The sequence below is a fragment of the Mesoplodon bidens genome (genome assembly GCF_964165515.1).
Source record: "Mesoplodon bidens genome assembly, chromosome: 7".
Taxonomy (NCBI): domain Eukaryota; kingdom Metazoa; phylum Chordata; class Mammalia; order Artiodactyla; family Ziphiidae; genus Mesoplodon; species Mesoplodon bidens.
The window spans coordinates 61,849,971-61,865,413 of NC_138164.1; the positions used below are offsets into that span (position 1 = coordinate 61,849,971).

Consider the following 15,443-nt stretch of genomic DNA (forward strand, 5'->3'; position numbering starts at 1 on the left):
TCTTCCAAATTACTCAGGAAACCTGTCTGGAAGGGAGAGGGAAGCCTCCTGGGACTACAGGGGAGACCGGAAGAGAGAGCAGGGCCACCGTCACATGGACCATAGCCAGGCCTGGGCACCAGGCTTCTGGCAGCACCTCCTCCCCTGTCCAGTATATTCAGAAAACACAGGGAGAGCCCTGAAAATGTTAGGTATTGATAGCTACAATTTACAGACAGGAACACTAAGGTCCAGAGAGGTAAGGACCATTGTCCAAGGTCCTCAAGCTCCCCCAGTGAGTTAGAGGCAGAGAAGGGGGAGTCGTGGAAAATGTTTGGCCCCAAAGATTGCGTCTCCAACAGGTGCCTAGTTGCTCATGGTGTTCCCATCCTGCTGACAACCTATGCCAGCAGGAGAACAATGACACTTTCCCCCAAGTCACAGTGAGGCTAACCAAGGCCCAGGAGGGGCTGAGTCACCCTGATGGTGAAGTAGCACATGAGGAACGAGAGAGGAAGAAGGGCTCCTGACCCCCTGCAGGGAGGAAAGTCTGACCTCAGCGGTCAGGAGGATCTTGGCAATGGGGGACATGGATGTGGTGGAGGAGAGGGTCACACATGCTCCTGCTGAGGACAGAGACATGAGTCACCAGTTCAGCAATGGGGACTAGCCATCAAGGTGAATGCAGATGCCTCACGATCTTCTGCAGCCTCCACCACCAGCTGGGCCTCCACACACAGAGCAGGCCATCCCTCCTGGGCCTCAAACCAGGGCCCACGAGGGGCTTGACAGTGCCCAGGGGTGAGCCACAGAGAAATGGACCAAGTAGACTCCAGCCTCTGTCCTGTCTCTGACCCCTCTTGACCTTAAGCAAGTCAGGTAACCTCTCTAAGCTCTGGTTCCTCCTCTGGAAAACAGGAAGATGAAAGCTAACCTCCTTTCAGGGCCGTCAGGAGGATGGCTGGGAAGCAGTTTCTAAAACTTAGGAGCACAAGTTATCTCTGAGTCTCAGTTTCTTCTTCTGGAAAATGGAAATAATCTCCGAAAGACTATTCTCAGGCTGGGGCTTCCCTGGTGGCACAGTGGCTAAGAATCCACTGCCAATGCAGGGGACACGGGTTCAAGCCCTGGTCCGGGAAGATCCCACCTGCTGCGGAGCAACGAAGCCCACACGCCACAACTACTGAGCCTGCACTCTAGAGCCCACGAGCCACAACTACTGAGCCCATGTGCCACAACTACTGAAGCCCGCGCGCCTAGAGCCCGTGTTCTGCAACAAAAGAAGCCACCGCCATGAGAAGCCCATGCACCGCAACGAAGAGTAGCCCCCACTAGCCGCAACTAAAGAAAGCCCGCACGCAGCAACACAGCCCAACACAGCCAAAAATAAATAAATACATTTTTTAAATGTGTTAAAAAAATACTTCTCTCAGGTTGTTGAGAGACAGTGTCAGATGGCAGTGAGTGGTACATTGCTTTGTCAATGGTCCCGAAACATGATGACCACGGGGGCCGTTTCTCTCTAGTCTGTTAGCTCCTTTGGGGAAGGAACAGGTTTTGGACATCTTTGATCCCCACATTACACCTTGTACACCCCAGGCACTCAAGAAATAATTACTGGAAGTAAGGAGAGAGTAAGGGAGGGTGGAGAGAGGGAAGAGAGGAGGGAGAAGTGGGGCACAAGGACAGAAGAGGGTAAAGAAAGAAAAGAATGAATAAGGGGGTTGCAGAAGGGGTAAGAGCAGCTAAGGGAGAAGCTTGTATCGGAACTTAAGGGGAGTTGGCTGAGGGAAGGAGTAGAACTAGGGTGACAAAGCTGAGTGCCTGACCGGGGCTTGTCTTAGGCCCCAGCCCCCTCCCCTTTCTGTCCCAGTTTCCCATTTCAGAGGCATCCCTCTCCCTTTCTGAGCAGGGCAGGCTCCTAAGGAGACAGGAGGGCCCTCCCCACCCCCAGCTCAAGCAGATCCTGGCCACCACCGCAGGCCTTGGGGAGGTCAGAGGGAAAGGAAATGTGGATGGGAGGCATTTTCCCAGGCTCCAGGGGGCCTCCCACCCTGTGTGGTGCGTGTGTTTCCACTTCTCCACCTGCAGGGACCTGGAGTGTATCAGCGGCCAGGGGCTGTTGGCATGTGACCTGGGGTGTCTGTGTGGGCATTAGTCTGATGTGTGTCTGTGGGGGTCAGCATTGGCGTAGCCTGTTGAACACTGTGTTGGTGAGAGACATGCCAACATAAGTGTTCCTGTTGGTAAGGGTAAGAACGCGTGTGTCTCAGTGAGAGTGTTTGTTAAGGTCAGTGCAAGTGATAGTGTATGTATCAGGGTTGGCCAACATGTGTGCGCCAGCATGAAGGTGTCTTAGCATTGGTATGTCTTGAAGTGTGACCTGTGTATGCCAACATGACTGTCAGCAAGAACGTGTTGATGAGTGTGTACCAGTGAGTGTGTGACAGTGTGTCACTAGATGTGCTGACATGTGGCAGTGAATGTCAGTGTGTGTGCCAGCATGAGCGCGCCCATGGATGAGTGTGCCCGTGTGTCCACATAAGCGTGTGCCTTTGTGTGTCAACCTGCCCCCTGCGCCGGCTGGCCAGTGCTGGGTGTCAGCGAGTGAGTGCATGAGTGTGTCTCCGCGGCCAGGTCCTCGTCGCTCCGTCCCCGCGCCCCTGGCCCTGCTGGCGACCACACGGGAGACCTCGGGTGGAGGAGAGCCGAGAGCCGCCGCGGAGCAGGCGCCGGCGGTGCCGGGGTGGCTGCGAACGCACAGCCGGGACACGAACTAGAACCCCTGCCCGCGCCCTCGCCCGGGTCGCCCCACGCGCCCCGGACCGGCCGCCGCCCGCACTCACCGCGTCCCTTTGTCGCCCATGGTCCGCGGCAGCCGCAGGGAGGTCCGCGGCGTCAGCGCCCAGGCTGGAAAATCCCCGGCCGGCAGGAGGGGCGCGGGCCAGCCGGTTCCCGGCTCCTGCTCCGCCTCCTCCGCGCTCCCGGCCGCCGCCCCCGCCCGGTCCCGCCGCGCCGCACAGCGCCCGCCGCACAGCGCCCGCCGCGGCCGGGGCGGGGAGCCGGGGAGCTGGGGAGCCGAGCAGCCGAGCTGGGAGGGCGCGCGGGGGCCCGTGTGCGCGTGTGTGCGCGCCGCCGAGCCAGTCGCTGGGCAGGGCCCGGACGCGTCAGGGCCCTGAGGTCGGCATTAGGGGTCCACAAGGATGCTGTCCGGCTTGTGTGTGTGTGTGCGTGCGTGTGTGTGTACGTGAGGGCGCACGCTGGGGTGGGTATACGTGCGCGTGTGTGCACGCGAGGGTGCGGGTGCGTGTGCACCAATGCGTGCTCTACCGATTGGGGGTGGGTTTGCCTGGATGGAGCGGGGTGCACGTCTTTGTGCTGTGTGCGTGTGTGCAGGCGCGCTCCCCTGCGCACGCCGGGGGGCGGCCTTTGCGTGTGCGGGAGCGTGGACGCCGAAGGTGTGCCCGCGACCCCAGGGCCGAGCTCCGGGCGGAGCCCCTGGTGGGGGTTGGTGGGAAACTTCGGGTGCCTGCGGTGGCTTTCGCCCTATGCCCCACCCTATCCCCACCCCACCTCCCGCCCTTCTGGAGAGATAACACCCTACAACCCCACGGGGACAGGAAGAAGGGGCGGAGGGAGCCAGAGAAGGCAGTGTCAACGCTGGGGAACTGATGGGGGTGGGAGGGGGACCGGAGGCGAGCAGGGGTAGCTTTGGTGACTGCCACGGAAGAGGAAGCATTGAAAAGAGGAGATAAGGAAGAGGGCATAGAGCTGGCGGCGCTGTGGCCTGGGAGTCTGGCCGGTTGAGTTGCATAATGGAAAAGCCCCCTCCTAGCTTCATGGTCTGTTGTGGGTGACCCTGGACACCAGCCCTCTCAGAACCAGTCTACAAACATGTAAAGTGGGATATTAACACCAGCGTGCAGAATTGTTCCTAGGTGTTTGCTGGCCTACCCTGAGTGCCTGACACACAGTAGGTGTCCAGTGAATGTTAGCCCATACTTCTGCAGGTTTCTGGGTGTCCTGTAAAATCCTGGCTGGGACCCTGAGATCCCTTCCTGCTTTGCAGGTGGTGGGAGAGTGTGAGGTCTTTCCCACCCCCTCACTGCTGGGATTTGACTAATTGGCCCTGATAGGGCCCTAATATTGGTGTATTAATGGGAGGAAAGGAAGCTATCATTTACTCTGATGTGATTGTGAGTCTGTAAACATCTCCTGTAATTATGCTCAGAAGCAGTTACCTATGCTGGTTTTACATAATTGGGAAAGGATATCCCAGTATAATTACTATAATTATGTCCAGATCGGTGGATGGTTGAGAAGAGGAAGTGTTGATGGGCAGGCAGGGTGGTCCAGGGTCTGGGCAATGTTAGGAATTAGGAGAGTTGGATTAGGGCCTAGAACCTTCCTCCTGGCCTTGGCCTCTGGGCTTCACCCTCACTCCCACAGGGGAAGGAGAGGAAGCTACCTGCTGTTTCTGCTGAGGTCAGGGACTTGAGAGGAGCACACCAGAGTCCTGCATGATGACAGGAGGCTTACCAAGTGAGCCAGAGAAGACCCTAACCAGGATGGAGAGGCCAGGTCTGGCCACTCTCTGCACCTATTTCCCCACCTAGGAAACACGGCCTCAACCCTCCCACATGATCTCCAGCGCCTCTCCTCATGATGATGCCCAAAGCACCTGGATTTTGAAATTCAGGCAAATTCTGCATTTGACTCAATAAGTCTTTGTGTTATTTTATTATAAAACATAATGCTAAAAATTACTTCCAGGTAAAACAAACAGTCCAGGAAGATGCATCGGATGGTTTCAGGGTAACCCCTTTTCCCACATAGCTCTTTCCAGCCCAGTTTGGAAAGCGTGGCTCTAACATTCTAGGACCACTGAACAGATTGGTAAACTATGGAATCAACATGCAGCGTTTCAAGTACATCCCCACTGCCCCCCCCCACTAGACTATAAACTTCATGAGGGGGTGTATGGTGTGCCTGGCACTACTTGATGCTCACAATTCTATGAGATAAATGCTCTTTTCCCTTTTTTTAAAAATAAATGAGCAAACTGATAGTTGGAGAAACTAAGTAGTTTGCCCAAATCCGTTGCCTCCTCTGGACTTTGGCCTCTGATTCCTCCTCCTCCAGCCCTCCCCAAAGGGAAGCTAATATGTGGTAGAGCCAGAGTGTGGCCCTTGATTCACTCTTCATTCATTAACTGTTTGTGGAATGTGCCATGCATGCATGGTTCTGGGAACTTACAAATCATGGCCAATAGGACAAATGGAGCTGTCATTTCAGTGAGGGATCTCACTGGGAGAGGAGTTCACCTGTCAGGCTCTTTGGACAACATAGTTATGTATTCCTAGTAGAATTAAAATTCGTAAAAAAGTAAAAGTAGGAATGTTGAGGAGACCTCTATAAATATAAAAAGCCTAATTTCAGGCAGTGATAAGTGTTATGAAGGAAATAAAAGTGATGGAACAAAGAGTGCTGGGGGCAAGTGTACTTAGAAAGAGGCTCTTCAAAGAGACGACCTCTGGGCAGAGACCTGCAGGGGAGGACTCAGCGATGTGCGGTGTGTGGGGAGAGCCAGGGGAAGAGCCCCCCAGGCAGAGGGGGCGGCAAGGAACAGAAGCTGGGCCTTCCTGAAGCACAGGAGCAAGGACGGACTGGGTGCCTGGGTTTGGATGAACAGGGAAGGAGTGGTGCAGACCATGCAGGCTTGTGGCTAGGGCTGAGGAGTTTGGGGAGCCAGCGGAGGACTTAGGAAATGAGTAACAGTACCTGCTTTACATTTTTAGAGGTCACTGGCTTTCGGATGGAAATGTTTTGGAGCGAGACAGGAGCAGAGGCGGGGCATCCCATTATTGGAGTAGGTCAGAGAGAACGGATGGTGGTTGGACTAAGGTGATGGCAGCAGAAATGAAGAGAAGCAAAGGGGTGGGACTTCCCTGGTGGTCCAGTAGTTAGGATTCCACACTTCCACTGCTGGAGGCCCAGGTTCGATCCCTGGTCGGGGAACTAAGATCCCACGAGCCATGTAGCATGGCCAAAAAAAAAAAAAAAAAAAAAGTAAAGGGGTTCATCTATATTTGGAGGTAGAGCCAACAGCACGTGCTGAGGGACGGACTGTGGACAGTGGAGGATCCAGGATTACCCTGAGTTTTGGGGCAGGTCTGTTTGTTCCACCCTCCATGTAGCCCACCTCCCCACACATTTCTCCAGGGGTTGAGAAGACTGGAGACCTCTTCTTTCCTGTCTCAACTTATTTGCAATACATCCTCCACCTGAAAACCAGAGTGATTTTTCTAAAAGGCAAATAGATTCTATTACCGAGGCTCATAGGAGATGGTCATCTCCAGCTATGTCTCAACTTGGGCCAGTCACATGCCTGCAATTTACCACTTACAATAATTTTTTATCAAGGAGACAGGGAGGGAGGGAGAGAGAAGAAAAGGGAAGGGAAGGGAAGAGAGAAAATATTGATATTATTCCTGCTTTATAGATGAGAAAACGAAGACACTGGGAGGGAAAGTGCCTAAGCCGAAGACAGAAAAATAAAAGAGCTGCAGCTCACTCCTAAAGCCTCTGCTTGGCTGGTCAGGTAGTTGACTGTCAGACTGAAGTCTGAGTGAGTGGGTGGGTGGGTGGATGGGTTTTCAGCTCCCTGTTCAGCAAAAGATGTGAGGCTGACTAGTACACACCTTTGAGGTCTTAAAGGTGAATAAATTAAGGAGCTTCCCTACCTCTGCCCCAACCAGAAATCTGGGTGTCATCCTTGACTCCTCCTTTGCCCCCCTCATTCCGTATCAATCCAGTCCCCTGCTTCTACCTCTAAGTGTCTTCCAGTAAGCTGGAGAGGTAGGTAGGAGCCAGACCATGCTGAGTCTGGAGGGTCGTGTTAAGGAATTTAGTCTTTATCCAAAGATCAATAAAGAAGCTTTGAAAGATTTTAAACAGAGTGGTGACATGCTCAGACATACGTTTTGAGAAGATGGCTCTGGCCGTTGTATGAAATATGGACTGGACATGGGCCTGAGGGGATGTGGAGGGGGAGACCAATTAGGAGGCAGTGTCAGCAGTTTAGGGAGAGATGATAACTGCATTCCAGGGAGAAGATACTCAACAGCTGCAAAGCCAGGGAGGAAGGAAAGGGCAGGACACTTTGGAAGGATTCAGATGGATCTGTGGCCAAAGCACAGAAAGGGGAGGGGAGGAGCTGGAAAGGAGGATGAGGGCCATATCCTGAGGAAGAAGGCTCACAGATGGGTCAGCTCCCCAGTATGGCAGGGGCTGTTTTACATTTGTCTAATGAATGTAAACAAATCTAACAAATCTCCAGTTTGTCTAACAAGATTTCTTTATGGTGGGCTTACTGGTATTTAACTACTTGGACAGTTTAAGGTTCTTATTTGTAATCAAAAGAAACCAATTCTGGCGGACTTAATCATACAAAGAACGTATTGGCAAGATAGTCATGCAGCTACTACTGCTGAACGATGGATACCACAACTCATACCCCCACTATTGCCAGAACCAAACCTAGCCCTATTGCTGCCCCAGAAACAAGATATGGCCACTGTCACCTCTGTCACTAGAATGGATTCTTTGCTGGCCCTACATCTTTCAGTCAAAGTCCCCTATGCATCTGATTGGCTGACCCTAGTCATGTGCCCTTGCACTAGGTCATGTGATCCTACCTGTGCTGCAGGGACACTGAGAATCTGTGTGGTTGGCATTTGTGATTCCATACTGCAAGGCAGGCTTTAACTTACTCCAAGACTCAAAGGGTGGAGGATTCCTCAAACAAGAGTAAGGAGTTTAAAGGCTGAGTAGCAAAAAAAAAAAAAAAAAAAAGGCAAATATACCCTTTACTGTGAAATGCAGTAGAAGGGAACTTCCTCAACTTAATAAAGAGAAACTATAAAAAGACTACAGCTAACATGACACTTAAAGTTAAAGTACTGAATGATTTCCCCGTAAGATCAGGAATAAGGCCAGGCTTTCAGTCCTCACCACTTATATTTATTTTATTTATTTTTTAAAATACATTTATTTATTTGTTTGTTTGGTTTTTTGGCTGTGTTGGGTCATCGTTGCTGTGCGTGGGCTTTCTCTAGTTGCGGTGAGCAGAGGTTACTCTTCACTGCGGTGCGTGGGCTTCTCATTGCGGTGGCTTCTCTTGTTGCGGAGCACGGGCTCTAGGCACGTAGGCTTCAGTAGTTGTGGCACGTGGGCTCAGTAGTTGTGGCTTGCAGGCTCTTGAGCGCGGGCTCAGTAGTTGTGGCTTGCAGGCTCTTGAGCGCAGGCTCAGTAGCTGTGGCACATGGGCTTAGTTGCTCCATGGCATGTGGGATCTTCCCGGACCAGGGATCGAACCTGTGTCCCCTGCAATGGCAGGTGGATTCCTAACCACTGTGCCACCAGGGAAGCCCCACCACTTATATTTAATTTGATACAAATTGCAATAAGAAATAAAAGGCACAAAGATTGGAAAAAAATAAGTGGAGCTGTCTATATTTGCAGATGACATGATTGTTAACACAGATAATACTAAGGAATGTACAAACAACTACTAGAATTAATAAATGAAGTCAATATATAAAAATCAGTTGCATTTCCATATATAATACTAGCAGGAAAGAACTGAAAATGAAATTAAAAATTCTGTTTACAAGAGCATCAAAAAACATAAAATCCTTAGGAATAAATTTAACGAAAGACATGCATGAAATCAGAATCACCAGCTCCCTGATCTTCTCCCTGCCTACCCTACTACTGCAGACCCTCCAAACTTCAGAAAGCAGAGCTTGCTGTCAACTCTAGAGATGACTCCCACGAGCCGTGGGTTCCTTGATCTCCTCCAGCAGGACAAAGACTAAGGAGAAGTGACAGATGGAGCTAGCAATTGTTCCCTTGGAAAGGGTGACCAAGTGCCCAGGTTTGCCCAGGACAGAGGGGTTTCCTGAGATAAAGGACTTTCAGTTATAAAACCAGGATAATGGTGGGCAAACCAGGAGGGTTGATCACCATACCTCCCAGGAATCCTACCTCCACCTCCTTTGTCCTGAAAAGGAAAGTCAAATGGACTAGACCCTTCCCATGGTGGGGAGTGCCAACTCTAAGGTGAGCAGTCTTTTGTAAGGGATTGATTTCAATTTCAAGGACAAAGATGGCTCCCTATCCCCAGCTCCAAAACAGAATCTGAAACTCAGCAAGTGCTAGGTAAGCTGTTGGATGAATGAACTTGCAAAAGGAACAGAGGGAAGGGGCCCTGCCACTGGGAACACCTCTACCCAAGCAGGGCTGTGTTCTTCAGCCACAAGCTTACACACCCTCAGCCTCATCCAGCCCCATCATTGCCATTCCCACCTTGCACATTCTATCAAGCACTAGCTTTTGAACCAGTGTTCAACATTTACATACACTTAAATTATTTTTATAAAATATTACCTTAAAAACATAATATATATTTTTAAATGCTTTAATACAGAATGTTACTAAGGAAAAATTCAGTCTTACCCCACCCCATCCCAACCTGCTCTAGGCCCCCTCTTTAAAGGAAGCCAGTAAGCTTTTCTGACTTGAGATGTGATGGCTTTTACCATCATCAGATTGATCAAATCTGGCTAATATGCATATACCTCCATTTCTTGATTTATCAACTGGATTAATACTTAGTGACTCCCCTCATGAAGAAAATGAAGACATCTGCACACTTACACTACTGCTCATCTTCCAATTTCTTCCACATTGTGGCAGTTATAGTGTTAGTTTATTCTGTTCATTACTACTTCAAGCTCAGTGAACCTTTATTTCCACTTTCATCCACTTTAGCAATATCTTGTGATTTCTACTGTATAAAATGAAGAATTTAGCCCCTGTACTCTGTTCCATCTCTCCTCCACCCGTCTTCTGACACTGACAGCTATACTGTTACTTTTACATTGCCAAGAGTTCTAATATTTACATATACTCTGTAACCGTAATTAAGTCTTTTGTGGTTTATTCAGAGAGTAATTCTGATCATTTAAATCCAATAAACAGAATTTACAACCTTATGATTAGAAATAAATTCTAATTTGACATTATATTGGATCCATACAACAAGAAAGGGCTCCTAGTAAAAAGAATCAATCAGAAAACAGGAGAGAAAAAGACAAAGATGGCAGAGTAGAAGGACGTGCTCTCACTCCCTCCTGTGAGAACACCAGAATCACAACTAACTGCTGAACAATCATCAACAGGAAGACACTGGAACTCACCAAAACAGATACCCCACATCCAAAGACAAAGGAGAAGCCTCAATGAGAAGGTAGGAGGGGCGCAACCACAATAAAATCAAATCCCATAACTGCTGGGTGGGTGACTCACAGACTGGAGAACACTTATACCACAGAAGTCCACCCACTGGAGTGAAGGTTCTGAGACCCACGTCAGGCTTCCCAACCTGGGGGTCCGGCAATGGGAGGAGGAATTCTTAGAGAATCAGACTTTGAAGCCTAGTGGGATTTGATTGCAGGACTTCGAAAGGACTGGGGGAAACAGAGACTCCACTCTTGGAGGGCACACACAAAGTAGTGTGCACATCGGGACCCAGGGGAAGGAGCAGTGACCCCAGGGGAGACTGAACCAGACCTACTTGCTAGTGTTGGAGGGTCTCCTGCAGAAGTGGGGGGTGGCTCTGTCTCACTGTCAGAACACGGACACTGGCAGCAGAAATTCTGGGAAGCACTCCTTGGCGTGAGCCCTCCCAGAGTCTGCCATTAGCCCCACCAAAGAGCCTTGGTAGGCTCCAGTGTTGGGTCGCCTCAGGCCAAACAACCAACAGGGAAGGAACCCAGCCCCAACCATCAGCAGTCAAACGGATTAAAGTTTTACTGAGCTCTGCCCACCACAGCAACAGCCAGCTCTATCCACCACCAGTCCCTCCCATCAGGAAACTTGCACAAGCCTCTTAGATAGCCTCATACACCAGAGTGTAGACAGCAGAAGCAAGAAGAACTACAATCTTGCAGCCTGTGGAACAAAAACCACATTCACAGAAAGATAGACAAGATGAAAAGGCAGAGGGCTATGTACTAGATGAGGAACAAGATAAAACCACAGAAAAGCAACTAAATGAGGTGGAGATAGGCAACCTTCTAGAAAAAGAATTCAGAATAATGATAGTGAAGATGATCCAGGAACTCGGAAAAAGAATGGAGGCAAAGACTGAGAAGATGCAAGGAATGTTTAACAAAGATCTAGAAGAATTAAAGAACAAACAAACAGAAATGAAAAATACAATAACTGAAATGAAAACTACACTAGAGGGAATCAATAGCGAATAACTGAGACAGAAGAACTGATAAGTGACCTGGAAGACAGAATGGTGGAATTCACTGTTGGGGAACAGAATAAAGAAAAAAGAATGAAAAGAAATGAAGACAGCCTAAGAGACCTCTGGGACAACATTAAATGCAACAACATTCGCATTATAAGGGTCCCAGAAGGAGAAGAGAGAGAGAAAGGACCAGAGAAAATATTTGAAGAGATTATAGTCGAAAACTTCCCTAACATGGGAAAGGAAATAGCCACACAAGTCCAGGAAGCACAGAGAGTCCCATACAGGATAAACCCAAAGAGAAACACGCCAAAACACATAGTAATCAAATTGGCAAAAATTAAAGACAAAGAAAAATTATTGAAAGCAACAAGGGAAAAAAGACAAATAACATACAATGGAACTCCCATAGGATTAACAGCTGATTTCTCAGCAGAAACTCTACAAGCCAGAAGGGAGTGGCATGATATACTTAAAGTGATGAAAAGGAAGAAGCTACAACCAAGATTACTCTACCCAGCAAGTATCTCATTCAGATTCGATGGAGAAATCAAAAGCTTTACAGACAAGCAAAAGCTAAGAGAATTCAGCACCACCAAACCAGCTCTACAACAAATGCTAAAGGAACTTCTGTAAGTGGGAAACACAAGAGAAGAAAAGGACCTACAAAAACAAACCCAGAACAATTGAGAAAATGGTCATAGGAACATACATATTGATAATTACCTAAAACGTGAATGGATTAAACGCTCCAACCAAAAGACACAGGCTCATTGAATGGATACAAAAACAAGACCCATCTATATGCTGTCTACAAGAGACCCACTTCAGACGTAGGGACACATACAGACTGCAAGTGCGGGGATGGAAAAAGATATTCCATGCAAATGGAAATCAAAAGAAAGCTGGAGTAGCAATACTCATATCAGATAAAATAGACTTTAAAATAAAGAATGTTACAAGAGACAAGGAAGGACACTACATAATGATCAAGGGATCAATCCAAGAAGAAGATATAACAATTATAAATATATATGCACCCAACATTGGAGCACCTCAATACATACAGCAACTGCTAACAGCTCTAAAAGAAGAAATCGAAAGTAACACAATAATAGTGGGGGACTTTAACACCTCACTTACACCAATGGACAGATGATCCAAACAGAAAATTAATAAGGAAACACAAGTTTAAATGGCACAATAGACCAGATAGATTTAATTGATATTTATAGGACATTCCATCCAAAACCAGCAGATTACACTTTCTTTTCAACTGCGCACAGAACATTCTCCAGGATAGATCACATCCTGGGTCACAAATCAAGCCTCAGTAAATTTAAGAAAATTGAAATCATATCAAGCATCTTTTCTGACCACAACACTATGAGATTAGAAATCAATTACAGGGAAAAAAATGTAAAATACACAAACACATGGAGGCTAAACAATACATTACTAAATAACCAAGAGATCACTGAAGAAATCAAAGAGGAAATCAAAAAATACCTAAAGACAAATGACAATGAAAACACGATGATACAAAACCTATGGGATGCAGCAAAAGCAGTTTTAAGAGGGAAGTTTATAGCTATACAAGCCTACCTTAAGGAACAAGAAAAATCTCAAATAAACAATCTAACCTTACACCTAAAGGAACTAGTGAAAGAAGAACAAACAAAACCCAAAGTTAGCAGAAGGAAAGAAATCATAAAGATCAGAGCAGAAATAAATAAAGTAGAAAAAAAGAAAACAATAGCAAAGATCAATAAAACTAAGAGCTGGTTCTTTGAGAAGATAAACAAAATTGATAAACCATTAGCCTGACTCATCAAGAAAAAGAGGGAGGGGCTTCCCTGGTGGCGCAGTGGTTGAGAGTCCGCCTGCCGATGCAGGGGACACGGGTTCGTGCCCCGGTCTGGGAAGATCCCACGTGCCGTGGAGCAGCTGGGCCCGTGAGCCATGGCCGCTGAGCCTGCGCATCCGGAGCCTGTGCTCCGCAATGGGAGAGGCCACAACAGTGAGAGGCCCGCATACCAAAAAAAAAAAAAAAAAAAAAAGAAAAAGAGGGAGAGGACTCAAATCAATAAAATTAGAAATGAAAAAGGAGAAGTTACAACAGACACCGCAGAAATACAAAGCATCCTAAGAGACTACTACAAGCAACTCTATGCCAATAAAATGGACAACCTGGAAGAAATGGACAAATTCTTAGAAAGGTATAACCTTCCAAGACTGAACCAGGAAGAAATAAAAAGTATGAACAGACCAATCACAAGTAATGAATTGAAACTGTGATTAAAAATCTGTCAACAGGGCTTCCCTGGTGGCGCAGTGGTTGAGAGTCCGCCTGCCGATGCAGGGGACACGGGTTTGTGCCCCGGTCCGGGAAGATCCCACATGCCGCGGAGTGGCTGGGCCCGTGAGTCATGGCCACTGAGCCTGCGCATCCGGAGCCTGTGTTCCGCAACAGGAGAGGCCACAACAGTGAGAGGCCCGCGTACCGCAAAAAAAAAAAAAAAAAAAAATCTGTCAACAAACAAAAGTCCAGGACCAGATGCCTTCACAGGGGAATTCTTTCAAACATTTAGAGATGAGCTAACACTCATCCTTCTCAAACTCTTCCAAAAAATTGTGGAAGAAGGAACACTCCCAAACTCATTCTATGAGGCCATCATCACCCTGATACCAAAACCAGACAAAGATACTACAAAAAAAGAACATTACAGACCAATATCACCGATGAATATAGATGCAAAAATCCTCAACAAAATACGAGCAAACAGAATCCAACAACACATTAAAACGATCATACACCATGATCAAGTGGGATTTATCCCAGGGATGCAGGGATTCTTCAATATACACAAATCAATCAATATGATACACCATATTAACAAATTGAAGAATAAAAACCATATGATCATCTCAATAGATGCAGAAAAAGCTTTTGACAAAATTCAACACCCATTTATGATAAAAACTCTCCAGAAAGTGGGCATAGAGGGAACCTACCTCAACATAATAAAGGCCGTATATGACAAACCCACAGCAAGCATCATTCTCAATGGTGAAAAACTGAAAGCATTTCCACTAAGATCAGGAACAAGACAAGGATGTCCACTCTCACCACTATTATTCAACATAGTTTTGGAAGTCCTAGCCACGACAATCAGAGAAGAAAAAGAAATAAAAAGAATATAAATTTGAAAAGAAGAAGTGAAACTGTCACTGTTTGCCAATGACATGACACTATACATAGAGAATCCTAAAGATGCCACCAGAAAACTTCTAGAGCTAATCAATGAATTTGGCAAAGTTGCAGGATACAAAATTAATGCACAGAAATCTCTTGCATTCCTATAGAATAATGATGAAAAATCTGAAAGGGAACTTAAGGAAACACTCCCATTTACCATTGCAACAAAAAGAATAAAATACCTAGGAATAAACCACCTAGGGAGACAAAAGACCTGTATGCAGGAAAACTATAAGACACTGATGAAAGTAATTAAACATGATATCAACAGATGGAGAGATATACCATGTTCTTGGACTGGAAGAATCAATATTGTGAAAATGACTATACTACCCAAAGCAATCTACAGATTCAATACAATACTTATCAAATTACCAATGGCATTTTTTACAGAGCTAGAACAAAAAATCTTAAAATTTGTATGGAGACACAAAAGACCCCGAATAGCCAAAGCTGTCTTGAGGGAAAAAAGCGGAGCTGGAGGAATCAGACTCCCTGACTTCAGACTATACTACAAAGCTACAGTAATCAGGACAATATGCTACTGGCACAAGAACAGAAACATAGATCAATGGAACAAGACAGAAAGCCCAGAGATAAACCCATGTACCTATGGTCAACTAATCTATGACAAAGGAGGCAAGGATATACAATGGAGAAAAGACAGTCTCTTCAATAAGTGGTGCTGGGAAAACTGGACAGCTACACGTAAAAGAATGAAATTAGAACACTCCCTAACACCATACACAAAAATAAACTCAAAATGGATTAGAGACCTAAATGTAAGACCAGACCCTATAAAACTCTTAGAGGAAAACATAGGAAGAACACTCTTTGACATACATCACAGCAAGACCTTTTTTGATCCACCTCCTAGAGTAA

The 15,443-nt window shown here is 47.1% G+C and overlaps 1 protein-coding gene across 1 annotated transcript in view; it reads right to left on the bottom strand.

Annotated features, from left to right (window-relative positions):
- ARRB1 (arrestin beta 1) overlaps positions 1-2,947 on the bottom strand; it is an 80,649-nt gene extending 77,702 nt beyond the window's left edge. The window contains exon 1 of the mRNA XM_081240309.1: positions 2,826-2,947. Within this exon, the coding sequence (XP_081096435.1) occupies positions 2,826-2,845 (20 nt within the window). The 5' untranslated portion in view covers positions 2,846-2,947. The remainder of the gene's footprint in view (positions 1-2,825) is intronic.
- Positions 2,948-15,443: the final 12,496 nt, after the last annotated feature.